This window comes from Dendroctonus ponderosae, unplaced genomic scaffold (assembly GCF_020466585.1).
Source record: "Dendroctonus ponderosae isolate FM_Combo_2020 unplaced genomic scaffold, Dpon_F_20191213v2 Dpon_F_20191213_2, whole genome shotgun sequence".
NCBI classification, from domain to species: Eukaryota; Metazoa; Arthropoda; class Insecta; order Coleoptera; family Curculionidae; genus Dendroctonus; species Dendroctonus ponderosae.
Window position 1 is genome coordinate 14,016,112 of NW_026018165.1, and position 13,842 is coordinate 14,029,953.

Genomic DNA, 13,842 nt, shown 5'->3' on the forward strand with positions numbered 1-13,842 from the left:
AAACAAAAATATGTCCTGTTCTGTCGATGGTCAGCAGTTAATCAATAAAAAAATCGTAATTTTTGGGCAGAAAATTGTACCGCCAGTCAATAAAATAAGATAAAACGATGACAAAAATCTACTTCTGAAAAAATACCCATTTTGGGCATATAATTCAAGAGATCCTGAAATATTTTAAAAAACTTGCCCGACCGTTTCTTCTATGCGCCACTAAACAACACCATCAATGCCTGGTTAACTTGAACAAACAGGAGACTAATTTTCAAATTGAAGTAAAAACATCGACTGAACGTTTGAAAACACAATTTATTAAACAGCTTGAGTGAGAGCAGCTGCATAATAAAACCTAAGATTTGTGCAAGAAACTGTGAGCTGCTCCCCCATTAATACAGTAGTTTTATTTAAAAAAAAAATCGTATTCAATTATACTATGCAAAACCCAAACACCTATACTTCTATATAACTGTTTAGAGCAAAGTACTGACATTCAATAGTTACTTAATACTGAGACATTTAAATGTAAAACTTAGCATTAACATTCTATCTAATTAATTTAATTCATTTGCTTAACAATATAGTCTTAGCTCAGCAAGACGATTTATGGCCTTATAGACTTATAAACTCTTAACAAAATTAAAGCATTAACGACTCATATGATAACATAATCAATAGAAAAACGTTTAACTAAATTAAATCTAGAAAAATTAATGCTAATGACAATAGACAGATAGTTTAGAAAAACACACGCCGCGGCATAACACAGTGTATAACTTCAACGCAAATACCAATTGGAAGAAATTGGACCAACTTTGAGTCCATAACAACGCCAACTTTGCCTGTTTCAGTTTGTCATGATTGTAATAAGTTAGAAAACCTGAAATCAGGCAACTGACCCGAGAAAAAGCAAAATCACGGCTCCCAAAGCCAGTGACGAAACATTGAAAAGTGCAAGTCTATAAATACAGTCCAGTAGTATAATAATGCTCCTCACTCCTAATAATTGTCGATAAGTACTGATATAATCTGCATTTGTATTTATACACAATAGATTTACCTATAAAACTATCAATACACGCAATAATCCGTGCAATGGAATTGTTTAATTTAATTTAGAGGAAGGCAGAATATGTTTTGAAGCATTGACTTTGTCGGAGGCCGAACGTCAATCTGCAAATACTCACCGTCGTCGTAACTCAGCTCGGGCGGCGACGGAGGCGGCAAAAGAGGCGGCGGATAGCGAAGAATCGGGGGCGGCGGCACATTATTCGGATGCAGCGCACAATTAACGTTATGTCACACACAGTCCTCCAAAGACATTAGAAGAGGATTTACGTATTCGAAGCCTTCGAATTCCGATTGGTCTATTCGTGCAATGATACGTCTGCAATAATTCAAATATTATAAAAAAAACACTTTACAATATATAATAATTTATAAGCAGTGGTTGGACATGAACGGGAAAGATTATCAGGTTTCTTAGTTCAATAATCTTTGGAAGGAGAAAAAGAAAGCGAGAAAAGAAGCAAAAAAGCGTCATCGTTGATTCCGAAAAAGCGTCAGCCTCAATGTTTATTCAGCAAAGCAAAGAAGATTTGGGACTTTTTTCTATCAACTTTTCCTCATTCGACCGAACACTTCGGTTCTATAAAATCAGTCACGTAAAGAGAGCAGAAAGATACGAATTGATGAGTGGGGAAAAAATCACTAAAGAAGCGTCAACACGCAGGGCTGAAGAAATTGAGCAGAAGGTTCAACAGTTCTTCAATTTTCGTAAGGAGAAGGAAGACGCAATAAGAGGAAGCAAGTAGAAACAAAGTATCAGCTTCGATTTGGTTGAAATCAATATCTTCAATGTCCGTCCTTCATCTTCATCCAGCAGATTAAAGAAGTTTTAGTCTGCTTTTCTGTCAGCACCATTATTTTCTTCTGAGGAATTGCCTCAAAGCTCCAAAGAATTTTTGGGGCTAAAATGATGAGGAAAATAGCTGTGAGAATGACACAGAAAAAGGAAAATATTATCAGAAATACACTCGAGCAGAGATTTGGAATAGATTCGCTTTTTTTTACTTATTAAATTATAACTTTGATAAGCTGCAGAAAAGCATTTTTCTCAACTGTTAAATCTATTGATTGCCGATTAATTTGTTAAAAAATCAGAGTTTTTGAGAAAAAACAAGTTGGATTAAATAGAAACGAGCAAATATGGTCTCCGTTTGAAATGTCTGTAAAGCCCCAAAAGTGTGTTTAAAAAAACAACGAAACAATGAAAAATAACATCTCCAGTTTGTGTTCTAAAATCCTTCTAAAACCTTGTAGATGTTTTACTAAATCAATTGCAAAATGTTAAATGTGCCGACTGTTTGAACGAAAAACACGAAACGCAATAACAATTAAACTTTAATTTATCAGGTATAATTATAAAATTATACTTTAAGTAAAGTATAGTGAACTTTTGCAGGTCAAATAAATACAATTACTAGTAAAGTTTTAGTAAATACAACGAAACATATTTTAGGGGTTTCAAACAAAATTACTTACGGATCATCGGGGGTAAGATGTACAGGCTCATCAGTAAATTCCGGTGGAAAATTAGTCAAATCCCTGTCTGAGTCCAATCGGGGCTTGAATGGCGGCGGAACCTGTTTTAGTTCTAGCTGAAACAGAATTTACTAATTTGGAAAAAAAATTTGAAAAAAAGTATTAAATTTACTGAAATCTTCCATTTAGTGAAACTGCTGCGCTTATACAGAATGATCCAGTTTTAACTTATATTTTGCTGAGAAGTACTTTATTTTATAGTAAAGCTTTGCATATTATTAACTAAAGTGCATATAAATTTGTAATTTCATATAAAAAAATTATATCGAATATTGATCCTGAGCTTTTCAAACTTGAATAGCAATGGAAATTTGTTGAAATTATTTTACTAATTTTAGCCAACAACGGTCAATACAGTCAAACATTTCTAGAAAATAAACAACAAAAAAATACAAAATGGTCCCACAAAAAAGCACAAGATTTTTTAACCTGTTTCACTTTGTGTTTCAATCTGCATTCTTGCTTCATCCGGTCAGTGACGATGGTTTATTCAAAAGCAAAGTAAAGCGGATATAAAATTTTTGATATTTATTTTTGTTGTTTATTTTGGTAAAATATTTGACCGTTCCTGGCTAAAATTGATTTACTCACCAATAGTCATCATGTTGAGTATAAAAATTTAGGCACACAAATATCAATTAAATAAAAATCTGAGTATTTTGATTGAGAAAAACGAAAAATTCAATTTTCTTAATCAATCTCAAATTAAAAACTTCTAAGATAAAGCTTGTTTCGAAAAAAATATTTAGCATTAAAATGGCTTACCAATTCCCAATTAATCGACCTAAAGAATTGATGATTGGTAATTTCGGAGAAGGGATCTATGCTGCCACAACCCAATCTCTCTAAGGGATTTTTATTCAGGAAGCCTTTTAGAACGTTTGCGGCTTTAACGCTCAAAAATCTGAAAGAAAATGCGTGTTTCATTGTTTAAAAAAATACAACTATTAAAGTACAAAAGCTTCCATTTGCCTATCTGGGTGTAGGAATAGTTTAATAGCATCTAACCTGGGGATCCTAATAGTTTTCTCCAAAATAACCTGGAACAGATAATCTTCGGTGTTTTGGTCTGGGTTTTCTGAGGCTCCTGCCATATCAAAGGGAGATCGTCCTGCCAACATTTCGTACAACAATACACCTGGAAAAAATCACTTTTACGTGAATTTGAATTAAATTGGCATTTAAAAAAACATGCAGGGAAAAATAACGAAAATATGCAATAGTTGTTTAGGCATTAAAGCGAATTAAATTCCAAAAATCTAGAGAATAAAGGCTTCGAGGTTGTGGGTTGAAACTGGTGAGTTTTGCGGGCTTTCAGGGAGCCCACGAAATTATGTTTCATGGCGCATGGAAACTAAGTTTAGAAAAATGTTGTTTTGAACTGCATCGAGCTGCACAATGATGTTCGTATGCTACGGGTACTTTTCCCAAGAACGGTTCGTTATAACGGTGTATTTCAACCAGTTAGTTCCACTTTAATGCTTGGGTTTGCCACACAAATAAATGTTTGTAAGTGAAATTTCCCGCTTACCTAAAGCCCACCAATCCACAGAAAAGCCATAATCCTCGCCTCTCAATAGCTCGGGAGCAATGTAGTTTGGTGTGCCGCAAAACGTCGAAGTGGTATCTCCAAGCCTAATTCCTTCCTTGCACATCCCATAATCAGTCAGCTTGATATGGCCCTCATGGTCCAATAGAACATTATCCAACTTCAAATCGCGATAGATTATTCCCTTGCAATGTAGGAAATTTAATGCCAACGAAATCTCAGCGGCGTAGAACTTGGCATGCTCTTCATGCAGTTTTCGTTGCCTAAAACCAGCATCCAAATAGAGAAAATTGATTTTGAAATTGGTATTTTTTAAATTTATTTCACCTTTGCATGTGAAACATCATATCGCCGCCTTTAACGAATTCGACGACAAAAAACAGTCGAGACGGGGTTTGGAAGCAGGAATGTAAACCGACTAGAAACGGGTGATTGGATGCTGTTTCGAAAACGTGTTTTTCCGTTTGCACCCAATCAATGTCTTCGTCGTCTGCTACTAACGCTTTTTTAATCACCTGCAATTCCCCGGAAAGATGTACTTCTGTTGCGATCAACACCGGGTTAATTTTACCTTCATTGCGTAAATGCGCTTAGTTTTCTTCAGTTCTACCATCAGGACTTTCGCATAAGAGCCTCTGCCAATAACGCGGATTAATTCAAAATCTTTCAGGGAATACGGCCGCTTTTCTGTGTAATCCAAGTCGTCTAAAATCAAGTTTGAGTCCTCTGTAGCAATTAGTTCATCTGAAACGCATTGGGATTTATTCATTCATTAGTTGTGATCCTTTAGTCAGAGCGTTGCTTGCCAAACTCACTTTTATCTAAGCAAGTTTTATTGCAATCACGAACAGACGAATTATGAAAATCCAAATTCGCCGGCGGGGTATCGACGATGATTTGCATGGTTTCCCCATTTCGATCATCGCAAATGTTGTTGTCCACATGTTGCTCATTGGTGCAGATTAAACTGACCTCTTTATGGCATTTCTTATGCACAAGCAGTTTGCACTGAATGCACTTGAAACCTTGCCGGCCAAGGCCCCAAATCCTGTCATGGCAGTAGGCACAAAATGCCCTCTAAATAAATTCAATTTTATTATTATTTAGTGTTTGTTATTTTTGCGAAAAGGATTAGCCGCACCAATAGCATGGTAATTAAAGAGTATTTTTCCTTCAATATTTGATCTCAACGGGTTTTCTTCAACTAATTGGTTTCTGATTTTTTTGCAGTTTGAGTTTTCCTTTTGCTCTCATTTCAATCGCTACTCACCGTATTAAAACGCTTAGCCTGAAAAATATGGCCATTGATTCTATATAGTTTTCTCCAACGTCTGGCGCCTCTTCTATAAATACTTCCTGAAACAAACATTGACATTTAATTTTCACCTCTTTAGTTTGTGCTGTTTCCAGTCTGTTCAGCGTCTTTTTAGTTTATATTTTCTCTCTTTAGATTCTGGATGGTGGAAATGTTTTTTCGTTTCGTTGTTTCTTTGAGCAAACTGCTCAGAAAAATTTAAGTTACAGAGTCAAATTTTCCTTACGTTTAGAACTGGATAAATTCTGATTTTTGCGAGTGAGTTAATTTCTGTTTATAGCATTATATTGCTCAATTTGCTCTGTATGGGCTTCGGTAAAAATTGAGTGGTTTAGATATTTTTTTCTACGGGGTGGCAAATGAAACAGTGCAGAATTAGTGAAAGTTCCACATGCTCTCAGTAAGACAAAACTACATTTTTCTGGATTTGGACGCCAAATTTATAAAAATAACGCGTACATCAGGAAAATCAGTTTTTGAATTTTTATCCTCTCTGTTACTTACAGAATGGTCTCAAAAAATCTTTATTACTTACGTATTACTTCAAAACTTATTGGTCTTGCAGGGATAACTTTTCCGCTCTTGAGCCAATTTTCACGATCTAAAGCGCATTTTAAAGCTTAAACTTTATAGACAAATTAAGGCAAACATTCGATATACAGGGTTGCATGAAAAATAACCTAACTCCGAATTGCCATTGAAATATGTGAATCTGTCGACTTTCAACTAAACTTCTAAAGTTTAATTCGCTTTTTTATCAAGTCGACTGCAATATTTTAGCTTCGAGATGAGAATTTTGATTTTGCTTATCGATTCAAAAGTAAGAAATTATCACTGCTATAACAAAAGGTGGATTTTTTAAGATCACTCTGTACACAAATTTGAATTTTTTTTTGACATACGAGGTCTATCTTGAGCCTGTGGTGTTGAAATACAACACAAAAGGTTTATTTGTCCAACTGAGAGCATGTGAAACTTTCACCATTTTTGCACTGTTTCATTTGCCACCCTGTAGAAAATTTATCTGAAGCACATTAACTGCACCCACTAACTGAACAGGAATCGCACTAAATAAAGCTTCAAACAGCAATCAAATCGCTCTCAGCAATCAGAATTTATGCAGTTCCAAAGTTAGTCCAAATTGGTCCGTGTAACGCCTATTTTGTTGAGCAGTTTAATCGCCTAATAATAAAAAGATAATTCATATTTTGACTAAATAAATAATCTGAAATAATCTGCTATTTTTGTAGTGACATTACTAATTTGCTACTAAGCTGTTAATTAAATAATATTCTGTCGTTATCTCAGATAAGTGTTTCGCGGAAAACGATTGGCTGAGAAAACAGCTATAATTTGAACCAACAATTGGAACGATTTTTGAAAATTGAAAAAGCCATTTTTGATCAATGCTTTAATTGAAAAAAAATATTTTAAACAATCTAGAAGCTTTAAAAAATATATCAATAAATAACACAGTATGCCGAGCTTTAAAAAAGCGCTAGCGAAAAATCGATGCCTAAAAATTCAAAATGAAAAAGTTATCAAAATCTGCTATAAAAATTAGTTTCTGCTATGAAATGGCTGAAGAAGTGATTTGCGAAAATAAAAGCAAATTCTATCAAACTGAAAATAAATCAATCATACAAATTGGTTTTCAACTAGTTTTTTACATTCTTGAACTTTATTGCTGTCTGCTTTTTTGTCGCCTCAACATTTGCTCAGCAAGCCACATTGGATTTAAGCAAAAATACTTTGGAAGTGAATAAACTGAACATCCCTGTAAATTTCCACAATATTTTCTCATACATCCGAGCTGAGATTAATCGTGATACAATACCAAAGACTAAAATTATATTACAACGCATCTTGTTGGTGCTATTTTAAATTCAACGTTGATCTAAATAAATATCTATGAGTCGCAAGCCACATTGAGTGTGATTTGAATGCGGGCTCAAATTCGACAAGACTTTAAACATTTTACCTTAAACACTGAAATTCTTACCAAAATGCTCTACATGATTGTGCGTGCAGAAAAACAACGATTTAATTACTCGCGTGATGGACAATTTATTTTCTTTTGGTTTCGTTAGCATTTTAGTGGACACCCCAACGAGCTACACCAATACGATTGGTGATCATGAACATATTGGTCACTTAAGTGCATTTAGAAACACACCATTCACATTAACGATTTCACTGGATGCTTCGAGCTATAGATACAGTTTGTGTTAGAATGCGATATCTTACTGCCAAACACTAAGTAAAACTCATATGTTGCCATATGTCTATAAAAGTTCACAAGGAATGTTGGTTTTTGAGTTGCCAAAAAAAATATGAAAAATGTGCGATATTTTCGAGATGATTTATTTGTGCTTTCACAGCCATCAGGCATATTTATTCTGCCATACGGACACAAAAGTAAGTTTTATTTAATCAAATAATTAATTAACAATGGGTCCCATAAGGACATGAACCAAAATAGTACTCAGAGATGGGCTAAATTCTCCAAAAAATTATAAGTAATGCTTTGTCAAACACGTGGACCAGAAGCAGAAGGAATTTTTCTGTCGAATGGCCTCTCAGGTCCCCCGATTTAACGCCATTAGATTGTGGAACCGTAAGGAATTATGTTTAAGCCCCTGAGAAATTTTGCAAAATTGCGGGCAGATTGAGAATTTTTTGTAATTCGGATTGAGACTTTTTGGACCAATTTCAGTGGAGCATTATGTCGTTTTCAAAAGAGAATTTACGCTGTTTCCTTTTGAAAAATTAAGTCAAAGCTTTTGTGTTTCTGTGAGGTTTTTGCCAACTATTTTAGTACTTTATGCTAAAAAGTTCTTTAGAGTACTTACTATCATCTCCTTGTCCAGGCGCTGCTCCTTGGGTCGGTGGGTTTGGATAAACTGTAAAAAAAATAAAACAGTTCACAAATTTGTCAACAAAAATAAAAATTTACCAAAAATAAAGCTGCTAAAAATTTATCAAACTGTCTTTATTTAAAGTTTAAAAAATTTAGCCAATCAATCATCATCAGTTTCCTAGTATGGCTTTACAGTTGCATAGAAAAAGGTTTATTTTATTTCATCCAGAATGAGTAATTCAAAAAATTTCCTTCGCAAATTCCGAACTTTTTTTTCGTGTGCTTCATGTCATGTCATATACAGAAAATAATCAAAATATGAATTAATTTGTGAGTGATGACAAGAAAAGAAAAGGGAAATGATCAGCTTCAAGAAAATGTTCTTCCAATAGGTGATCATTTTTGTTCAAAACTGTTGCTTTTTAAATCAAATATCGCTATTTTTTATGCACAAAATAAATATTTTGTTTTTTTATCAACTGGCAATTGGAAAACTAATCTATGGTGTTAATTAATTAGCGAAATTTTGCCAAACGACTGTTGAAACAAACTAAGAACAAGTTTAAACTTTTTTGTCATTCTCTCCTGTTGTTTCTTACTTTTTCATTTCCTTACAATTTTACTGTCTTCTAAATCCATGGCAAAGAAGTGTTGAAAATTGCTATATAAACTCTCTGATGTGAAATTATTTCTCGCATGAGTAAAGCCAAACACTTTTTAAGCACTAAGGGAAATGTACGGAATATTGGAAGCCTAAAATGAGAAAAGATAGAAAATCCACGTTTTGAGAGTGTAGTCAAGAATAAACGGAAATATTTGAAAAGACTTACTTGTGAAATAATTAATAAATATTAATTTAACAAAACAGTAAGTGAATTTTATTTGCTATTCGCCAAAATAAATAGTTACTCATTCATATTTTGAAGACATACACATTTCTAGATAAATAATGACAACAGAAATAATCTAGAGATAAAAGAGATTTACAATCCGATTATCTAAGTAAACCAACTTTTCAATTCCTTCGCTTGGACATTTTAGGTGTTAGGTTCAAGAGCCGAAGATACATTCACAGCCTTGGGTGAAGAAGTTAGAAGAACTTAGTTAACAGTAGCAAATAAGTGAAAAATTTGCAACCCTTTTAAATAAAACAGGTATTCAAGAAAGCACAGTTGAATACCTGCTAAAAAGTGGGAAGAAAATCAAATTAAAAGCAATGTAGGAAAACTGTTAAAGTGAAGTTCTGTAACAATAAATTAGCTGTTTACTATCTGCTCCCATGAGATAATTAAATAGCAATCCAGTTATTTAATGACACCTATTCAGACGTGAACTGAGTAAGTCGACGCAACCACCTACTATAATAATCTCTCATTCAAACGAGACTAAAACTTAAAAAAATACCTTGATCAATGTTAGTCATTCCAACATTTTGAGTGAAACTAGCCAAAGGAGTTACATACACCACGGCAGTTTCTCCTAAAAAATCGAAGAACCTCAGAATCCAAGACCGATTGCGATCCATTTCAAGCGCGTATCTTTGCACATCACAAAAAAACTATGTATTTTATGCAGATCGTGCTGTACATAACTAAACCGAATTGATATCTCATATCATTTCGGTACACCTTCCTATAACTTACTGATAAGCTGTATCTAAAGCCATATCTAGTGCAATACTTGGCGGCTTCGATAATGAGCAGGTGTATGAGAAAAATGAAAATTGCAGAATGAAGGTAAGTTACGATGAAGATTAGATTTTCTATCAATGTGTCCCAATGTACATTGGGACATTGGGGGTTTTAGTTGAGGTTAAATTCGAGTGGAGGACAGGAAAGCCATGATTATCATTGCGAAACCTGCGAGATAAGATAAGAGTTTGAAAATAATCGCCATTTAATAATATTTGTAAGCAGACGAAATGTGTTCAATTAGGATGATTTGGGTCAGCAACAGACATGAAGTGAGTGAATATGTAGAATAGCATCCAAATATGCGGAATTCACTACAGCAACGTTCATGAAATGCGTCGCGCATCATTTTTAATAAACGTTTGTTCAATGTGGAGACCTTTTGATATTTTTTAAATCTCCTGCAGTACAAAATGACAACACAAACTTTTACACATTTCTGTTCTGGCCACAAAATGTCCATCCATTCTGAGCGTTTGAAGTGCGCGTTTACAACGCTTTCCCTTTCTTCTTCAACCCCGAAGCAACTTCCTTTCCAGCATATAGATACTGTTCTACATATTACAAGACAAACATCAAATTCACAAAAAATCGTATGTATTGGAAGATGCGGACGACACAGCACTTATAACAGCCGCGCAGAAAAGCGACAGAAAATCTTCAAATCTCTAAGATTGAGCGGAAAAATCTGAGTCTTACCTGTTCGAATGCAATCATATCCCGGCTCAGAACTGCTATCATCATCAGAGAGGGACATGTGATCTTGATGATATTCCACATAGGCGTGATGATGATGATGAAAATGATGCGGTACCGCGTATTCGACTGCAGTATGCCTGCTTCCTAATCGGGTTAAAGTATTTCCTGCCGACAATGTGCCTCCTTGCTGCTTGTTGGCATGAGCTTGGCATAAAATGTTCGCCAGGGCACTTTGAGAGCTCACCATTGAGGTCAAATCGAGACTTGGTCTCCTGAAAAAAAAAATGAGATTGGATGAAATGGAAGAGAAAGAAAGAGAAGAGTAGCTGTGAATGTTATTCAGAGAATAATGAGGACATAGATTTTCTTGAAGTGTTTTAAAGAGCTAAACTGGAAAACTGGAGGAGGAACTAGAAGAATCTAGAATTTGAAAGCAAACAAAACTGGAAATTAACTAAAATTTCGTCCTATGCAAATTGGCCCTTAATGAGTGGATGGAGGCTCAAAATTATAACGATATTTTCAATAGCATATTTGCCAGACTCTTAAAGAAAATGTAGGTATACTTATACTTGTTTCTACTCGAAAAAAAATTTGTAGGTAGGTAAAAAGGACCAAAATTTCAATGAAGTAATTGAAACCCCAATGCTTTTTGTTCCTTTATCAGTTTAAAAGTGTTTGAAATTTCGAAGTTTTCACTCAATTAGAAGGCAAAGTCCATATAATGGCTTCAATACGTGCAGGTCGGTTTTTAAACCAACTTTTCCTATAAATTAATTATATGAGTTACACAACCGTTTCCAGGTCTTTTACGGTAAAGTTTGCCGGAATTGTTTGCGAAATGAAGTATAAAATTAAAATATTCTGCTTGCGTTAAAGGAACGGGAAAATTCACGTTAAGAAGTGATTCACAATAACTTTAATGGTCGTAATTTGGAAAAAAATCTAATTTGCCAGAAATTCAATAAGTGTGCACTGAAACTGCGGGAAGTTTGAAAACTGCTAGAGGAAGGCAAAAGCCGGAAGACGGAAATACAAAACATTCACTGGATTATGAAAAAAAAACATAGGAAAATTAAAATAAAATACACACAATGTAATTTAATACAAGATAATGTCGGATTTTTCAAGAATTGCAGGGATTATTCATTTTGGACCGGAACAAAACGGAGAAAATGATTTTCAATGAAAATTGCTCCAATCGGGTGTCTTTGAAAACCGCAAGATTAACAGTCCGAAAAAATTATGATTGTTTCGAGTGCTTACAACTTAATTTACTTGCAAATGATGGGCAATTAACTAAGTTAAATTTTGAAATTGAAATTGAAAACCCAAGGCAGACACAATTAAAAAAGCTTCCAACTAAGTTCGTGTGATAGACGTGTGAATTGTGAGACGAATAATAAATAAACGACAAAGAAATAATAAAATAACAAAAAATAAGAGGCAAAAATGGAACTTTCGATTTAATCGTTTGAAACTCCTGGCATTTTCAATAAATTTAAAGTTATATTCAAGTCGTTTCATTCTCGATTTCAAAACTATTCCAATTGCTTCAAATTGGTGGCTTTTTCAGGCAGGACGCAGTAACAACGGGAAAAACTCGCCAATAAGAAGGTATTAATTACCAAATGAATAAAATTTTGTCGGCCCCAAAAAGCCCCCAATTTGAAGCCATTGGAAACGTTTTTCAGTAGCCAAACTGATGTAAAACAGCGTCAAAAACCCAAGCATACAAACTATTTAGTCAGTTTCAATCAACATTGTAGAACCAATTGGATAAATCCAAAAATAAAAAGCGAAAACTCGTTTTCAATGCCAGTGTATTTTGGAATTTTGTTAATTAATAGAGAATTTATACCTGGACAATGTTTGAAGCTCGGCTTCAAACTCCACTTCTGATACACGGGTGCTAGAATGGTTGGGCATAACAACGGAAGAACAGGATTCCTGCGGCAAACATGGGGTTTCTTCAACAGGTTCCACTACTGGAAGAGGTTGGGTATGTCTAGGTTGCGATGTATGATGGTTGTGGTTGTCCTGACCAAACTCCTTATTCTTGCGAGGGCTGCGGCCGCGATCTGCAGCTGGGGTGGCGTTCCAATAACCCCAAGCCATTCCTGCAAAAATGCATTTTACCCATTCAGGCTTCAACAGCTCAAAGGAGTTGCAGGTTTTAAAATGTGTTCGTTGCATCATGAGAGTTTAAATGATTTTAGTCCAACAGATGCGCTTGAAAGCGCAAAAAAATGCATATAAATTTTATAAAGCCTGCCTGAAAGTTGAGGAAAAGGCGACAAAGTTTCACACATAAATAACCCAGTAGGCAGTTGACCGCAGAGTAAAATTGAGCAAAAATGTGTTGTTTGAAGCAGCTTTAATAGTATTTCCTTGAGCCTGAACAGCCCCAAAGAGGGTTTTCCCAGATGGCCAAAAAAAGCATCGAGCGAATAATCCAAACGCAATTAACTAAAATCAAGTAAATAACAGAAATTAAAATAAATACATACTGAGGAGGGAAGAGCACTTTATTTCTTTGCCAATGAGGAGTTGGAAAATTCAGGTTTTCTTAGTTCCAGTCATTTAAAGCTGGCATTTGACAGAGACGCTGTTGCGACGTGGTTTAGAGGAAACTTCTTAAAGTGGCGCAAAAGAAAATACGTTGAAATACAGAAAAAATTGGACAGGAAGCAACAAAATAAATGACTCCAGTTTGCGTATAAGAATAAACAAAGCAACCTCCGGCTGCAATGTTGCTCTTAACATTGCATTGTTTCATTGAGAGAAGGGAAAACCAGCAAAATTTCCTTGATTGAACAAAAAAACCCAAACAATACAATAATTTTCTAACAATTAAAAATTGAATTATTTTTCTAGAGTAGCTGTTCAAGGCGCTAAAGAGAAATCGTGCAGCGGCGCTAAAAATAAAGTACAGCTAGCTAGGCGTCTCCAATCAATAGCTCTGTTGTAGCTGAGTCAGACACAGCAACGACATCCCTTCGAATTTGCGCGAAGCTTCAACATTCAGCGTCTTGTACGAAAAATTAACTGGAATAACTCCTGGTTAAGGAACATTTTTTTGGGTCAATAAAAATATGCATTTCGGGGTGCTGCAAAAGTTCTGTAGCTG

General features: G+C 34.8%; 1 protein-coding gene and 1 long non-coding RNA gene across 2 annotated transcripts; one reads left to right on the forward strand and one right to left on the reverse strand.

Moving 5' to 3' along the window:
- Positions 1-286: 286 nt before the first annotated feature.
- Positions 287-13,303, reverse strand: LOC109544512 (atypical protein kinase C). Its single transcript, XM_019914757.2, has 13 exons — positions 13,223-13,303; positions 12,574-12,832; positions 10,713-10,984; positions 8,315-8,365; positions 5,418-5,503; positions 4,963-5,224; positions 4,719-4,891; positions 4,475-4,662; positions 4,130-4,410; positions 3,607-3,736; positions 3,364-3,502; positions 2,539-2,654; positions 287-1,381 (listed from the first exon to the last, which is right to left on the reverse strand). Exons 2-13 carry the CDS (start codon positions 12,828-12,830, stop codon positions 1,294-1,296), a joined length of 2,043 nt encoding a protein of 680 aa, XP_019770316.1. The 5' UTR covers positions 12,831-12,832; positions 13,223-13,303; the 3' UTR covers positions 287-1,293.
- Positions 9,320-13,834, forward strand: LOC109544516. Its single transcript, XR_002172591.2, has 2 exons — positions 9,320-10,058; positions 13,590-13,834. It is a non-coding gene; the product is annotated as an uncharacterized LOC109544516 (long non-coding RNA).
- The last annotated feature ends 8 nt before the right edge of the window (positions 13,835-13,842 follow it).

Excerpts from the sequence above, each read along its gene's own strand:
- LOC109544512 (XM_019914757.2), bottom strand. The coding sequence starts at position 12,830 with ATGGCTTGGGGTTATTGGAACGCCACCCCAGCTGCAGATCGCGGCCGC. Across the intron at positions 5,504-8,314 it reads GCCTGGACAAGGAGATGATA|GAAGTATTTATAGAAGAGGC; the intron begins GTAAGTACTCTA and ends TGTTTGTTTCAG. Across the intron at positions 3,503-3,606 it reads AAAACTATTAGGATCCCCAG|ATTTTTGAGCGTTAAAGCCG; the intron begins GTTAGATGCTAT and ends ATTTTCTTTCAG.